The sequence below is a fragment of the Glycine max genome, chromosome 9 (assembly GCF_000004515.6).
Source record: "Glycine max cultivar Williams 82 chromosome 9, Glycine_max_v4.0, whole genome shotgun sequence".
Lineage (NCBI taxonomy): Eukaryota > Viridiplantae > Streptophyta > Magnoliopsida > Fabales > Fabaceae > Glycine > Glycine max.
Genome location: NC_038245.2, coordinates 7,324,706 through 7,330,167, shown reverse-complemented (window position 1 = coordinate 7,330,167; position 5,462 = coordinate 7,324,706). Strand labels below are relative to the sequence as shown.

Below are 5,462 nucleotides of genomic sequence, written 5' to 3'. Positions count from 1 at the left end.
TTGTCAAATCCTCTCTAAATAACTCTTGGCCAAACTCTTGTAAATCTATTAAGAATTCTTCTAGGAACTTCAATTTGTATTATCTACTCTAAAGGAGAAAAATCTTTTTATTCATCTCATAAACTGAGTTGTAATCAAGAGACTGTTTGTCTCTTGGCTTGTGAGAATCTTGAACATAAGGGTGAGAGATCCTAAGGTGCGTTCAAATACTGTAAAGGATTTACGAAGATAGTGAAAAATCTCAAGTGGATTACTTGAGGACTGGACGTAGGCACGAGAAGTGATCAAATCAGTCTAAATCGAATTTGTAATTCTCTCATTCCTTATCTCATTTATTTTATTGCAACTGATTTTATCTTATACGTTTAAAGAGCATTGATTAACTTAATTGTTTATTCTTCTTCTGCATTCTGAGTCTAACATATATCATTTAAAAGGGAATTAAAATGTTAGTGGGAAAATTTTGAAACTTAATTCACCCATCTTAAGTTATTGAGGTCACTTGTCCAACATATATTACTTTAGTGTTATACATTTTATATATATACCAATTGAGTTTCAATGTTTTTTACTGTTATGTATACAAAACTTATATAATGCATTCTACTTTTTTCATACTTTTTAAGATATGTTTGGTTTAAAACAGATGAAATCTTGTAGATTTTGATGATTGAAGGTTTAGCATATTAGTAAGTTTTGTAGATTATTGTTGACAATTTTTTTATGCAATTTTATTTAAAATATGAAAAGAAAGTATATAAATTTTAATGAAATAATATTTTAGTAAAAACCGCAAAAATCGAATCATAAAATATTGGTTTGGTTCAGATTTTATTTTAAATAAAAATTGAACCAAATCTAATCGCATATATTTTTTAAGTTTGATTTGGGTGATTTTTCAATGAAAAATAGAACCAAATCAAGCTGCGAACACCCCTAGTGTTAACAACTTATACAAAAAGTATCAATTTTCGTCAAATAATTAACGGATATGATGAAAAAAAATATAATTGTTTCATTTTAAATAATTAAAGGACTAAAATGAACCTTTTAATAATTAAGAGATCAAATTAAATTTTAATATTGATCCTTTTAGTTATGACACGGTTTGAGTGATTGCATGTTTTGTAATTTTCATGAAAAGTAGCAACATTTTTCAATCAATGCTGTTTTTCGATTCTTCAAAGCTTCAGTGAGAGCAATAGGTCCTTGTATGCTTCAGTGAGAGCAAGAGGTTCGGGGATTCTCAAAGTTAATATAGATGCTGGATTTTTTGCCAACCTAAATATAGTTTCTGGGGAGCTTGTGTTAGAGATTAAATTGGGTGTTTTGTGCTGACAGCCTCAGAATGGTAATCTCTGTGTTCATCTGTTTTAAAGTTGATTGCAAAGAATTGGTAGATAGAATATATGGCCCCCTTGCTCATTTTTCCGAGGTTGGGGCTACTATATCTGATTGTAACAACATTTTGTTATCTTTTCCAAACTTCACTGTAAAGTTTGTTAAGAGACAACCGAATATGGCTGCTCACTCTCTTGCCTGAGGTATCATCTCTTATGTAGTAGTCACACACATCACAGTATACCTACATGTATTTCTTCCAATTCGTTGAATGAAATCAGTTAACCTTGTTTCTCTCTCTCAAAAAAAATGTAAAGTAACAACATTTCTGTTGAGGATAAAACAAGTACAATACCAGCAAAATTGTCTAAAATACCAATGTACGTGTTGACTCTTTTTTTCAACATACGTTTTTCACATTTTAGATTGTCATTTTCAATTTACAAACCCCGTCAAGATATATATATATATATATATATATATATATATATATATATATATATATATATATATATATATATATATATATATATACAATAATTCAATTATTTTCTTCTCTTAAAATTTCGTAAAGTGCTATAATATTTCCCCAATTCTAACATATGTTAACATTTACTCGTTAAAGTTACATCTTTACATTTGAATTGGACGGGGACAATTCAGATTCCTTTTATTTTTAACAACTCACTTTATCTCTTCAATTAATATTGTTTGTCTCGTTCTTACTTAAAAACGCGTCATCGTAAATACAACTAGCTCACTTTAAAAACAACTTTCCACGGAAGATATCAATATCAAAAAATCAATTAACCACATCTCAAATAAGTTGAATTAAAATTTTCTCTCTATTGCAGGAACATCTAGAGCTCAAGAAAGTAAAGTGGGGAAAAAATATTAATCTTTAATCTTAACAATGAATATATTGAATCACTATAATTAGAGCAGCATCAACTAACCAATAGTTAGATCTATGATACGGCCCAGCAGAGCCAACATTACTATGACAAATACAGGCCTAGCAAGAAGCCCATAAATCATCTGAAAAACATTTAAAGAAAAAAAAAAAAGAGGTTTTTTTATCGGCGAAAAAAAAGAGAAAAAAGAAGTAATAATGCTATTTAGTCAGGAAAAAAAATATAACCAGAAACTTAGTCAAGAATTCTGGCAAAAAAGCTTCTGACTAGTTAGCATTTTCACAACAAAAATAATGCTTAAAAATTACATATAAACTATAGCTGCTCTCAGATTCGAGGTGAAGAAGCACTCAGCCCAAGCCATGGCATGGACTCAGCTGGCTGGTTAGAAGACCCATTTGCTAGTTGATATGGTGCTTTGGAAGCAATTCTGCAAAAACAACACAAGGAAACAATATTATAAACTAAGCAAAAATAATTAAATTAAAACTTAAGAAAAAGGTAACATTAATTGCACTTTTGCAAATTGGAAAATCAATTTCCTCTGATATCTAAATTATTATCAAGACACAAAAGAAAACCCAGATCTATCAAAGAGTGAACGGGGATTTTGTTTTGCAAGATTTTTTTTTTTCTTGTATTGTGTTTGATTCAACTTATTTTAAAGAAACACTTGTTTTCTCTTTCTAGAGCTTTTGAAAAAATGAAAAGATTATTTCCCTAAAATATTCCTATACTAAATATAAAAACCTAGTGTTTAAAATTTTCTTTGTTTGGGTGAGAGTGCCTACCTATCCTTTCTCTTCTCCAGAAACCGGTGGAGTGAAGCTTTTCTAGCAATTGGCAGATCTGTACACAAAGGAAAATCCTGATTAGAAAAAAAAAATGATCCATAATACCATAAAAAAGAAAAAATCATTATCTCAAAGTATTAGTGAATTTAAGAAATTACCACAAACAACAGGTCTGGATGATGCTTGAGGGTGTTCATGAATGGAGTTGGTAATGTTCACACTAGGAATAATTGGAGCACTTGAATCAGCTGAAGTTCTGACCAAATTAGCAGGAAATGAAGGCTGGCTCGGTGTGTAGGTGAAAACAGAATTGTTCTGGCTTTGGGGGATCCCTTTGGTGGCATAGGACATGATCTCACTTGCTTTGTCAGCAGGAAAATCATCAAAGACAACAACTTGTCCACCATAAAAGATTGTCATCTGTGCAGTTTTAGCACTCTTGCTCACAGATTTAATTGCACTGCACATCATGAATGAATTGCCACATATTAGTCTAATAGCAATATCTTTAATAGCCATAAAAGAAGTTAGAGATTTAAATATGACAAATGTTATCTAGTGTCCTTAACACTCCTTAAGAAATTAAAAGTAAACAAAGTTTTATCTAGATACATAAAATTGTGTTGCTCATAATTTCTTATCCAATGTCCTTATAAGGGAATGATTATCTAGACCCTTTAAATATATCTAAAAAATAGCAGTTTTATGTATTGGTATGGAGTCATAGCTCATTAATTTTCTTCCACAGCAAGATGGAACAAAAAGGTACACTGTTAATTGACTTCACAACAAATTAAAGAAGCAAAGCAACAAAACCCACCTGGAATTAATCAAGGTTGGAATCTCCTCTGAAGGACGATAGGAGGAAGCTTGTGGAGAGAACAAATCCATAGCTGTCAGGTCCTTTGGTGTCACGTTGTTTTCCTTGGTAGGAAACAAGTTCATGGTTGTAGCAGATTGACAAGATGTCTCAGGTGACCCTGTAAAAAAATTCACATTAGGCAAAAAAGGATGAAAAAGAAAAAGCCTCTTAAAGGAAAGAAGGCAAAAACATCTGAAAATTAAACCCGTTTTGAAACTAAAAGAAACCAAACATTAAACCTGGTATCATTTTTCTTCCCTTACAACATATTTACTTTTTCACTAAATTAGAGGGGCAAAATTGGAGCCATGTGTTAGATCTATCAAATTTGAAAAATCATCCAGGGTAACAAATTAAACCTAAGAATTGAGATAGAGGTTCAAGCCTAAAACTGCAAATTAAAAAAAAAAAGAGTGGTTTGATTTTATTTTTTTTCTAAAGAAAGAGAAAACTTTGAAAGACCCATAAACTGCTTCTCCTTCCTACCTAGGATTTATTTATTTCAAAACAAACCAAGAGGAAAAGAATATCTAATTAAGTACCCATCAAGATTCTAATATTTTATAAACCTCAAAAAACACCCATCTAATTCCAAATTTTCCCCTTCCTACAATAAACCACTTCCTATAGAACTAAGCAACATCCAAAAAAAATTCAGAGAAAATTATAAAAAGAATAAAATAACAAAAGTAAAAAAAGTAAAAATTTCGGAGAGTTTAAGGAGCCGTACCACATGATGTCATTCCGAGGGTAAGATCTCCGAAGCTACCCTTCTCCTTGATGTATTGACTCAACAGGCTACAAGTCTGAGAGAAGCTCGATTTCTCCGGCGACCTCGCCGGTTTCTGGCCGGAAAATTGAGAGTATTCCGATGAACTCGACATGGTAAATTGAATCTACCCACAAAAGAGGAAGTACACAAATATTCGTTGAGAGAGGGAGAGAGAGAAACGCGTGCTTTCTATTACAAAGGAAGAAAGACTCCTAAGATGTAATGTAATGATAATCTTTGTCTCCGACCCTTCATCTTATATATAACCAATATCAACCAATTTTAATTGGTTGAATAAAGTAATATTATTTATTATTTTTAACTTTTAATTTTCAAGTTGGAGGTGGAAAATTGAAGCACGAGGAATATGTGGGGGTTTTCAAAAGCGGTTCTTTTCTTTTTCTTGCCGCTGTCTCCTACCATGTCATGCTATTCCGTTTGTTTTCTTTTGTATAAAGTGGAGTATTATCGATAATTATTTATTATTTGTATTTGTATATTTTGGTTTTTCTTTTTAATTTGGACCACGTGTTGTTTAGGTCGGCATACCTAAACGGCAACGAAACGGACACGGCAAGTGGTTGGGTTAGGTTCTGTTTGGCTTTGTTTTGTTCGCACCAATTGGCTACTTTGGCTTTTATGACTGCGTTTATCAGTGCCGTAAATGCGCCCACGTTTTTGGTTTTTCACTTCACGTTTAACTCATTAAATGAATTAAACTATCATGCCATAAGCAATTAATGCTTTTGCCTAAATATCCCGCGTTTGGATCATTATTA

The 5,462-nt window shown here is 31.7% G+C and overlaps 1 protein-coding gene across 1 annotated transcript; it reads right to left on the bottom strand.

The window, feature by feature from the left end:
* Positions 1 to 1,872: 1,872 nt before the first annotated feature.
* On the bottom strand, positions 1,873 to 4,915 carry LOC100801449 (protein TIFY 10A-like). The gene is made up of 5 exons (NM_001289319.2): positions 4,642 to 4,915; positions 3,870 to 4,029; positions 3,208 to 3,509; positions 3,047 to 3,104; positions 1,873 to 2,685 (listed from the first exon to the last, which is right to left on the bottom strand). Exons 1-5 carry the CDS (start codon positions 4,793 to 4,795, stop codon positions 2,583 to 2,585), a joined length of 777 nt encoding a protein of 258 aa, NP_001276248.2. The 5' UTR covers positions 4,796 to 4,915; the 3' UTR covers positions 1,873 to 2,582.
* Positions 4,916 to 5,462: the final 547 nt, after the last annotated feature.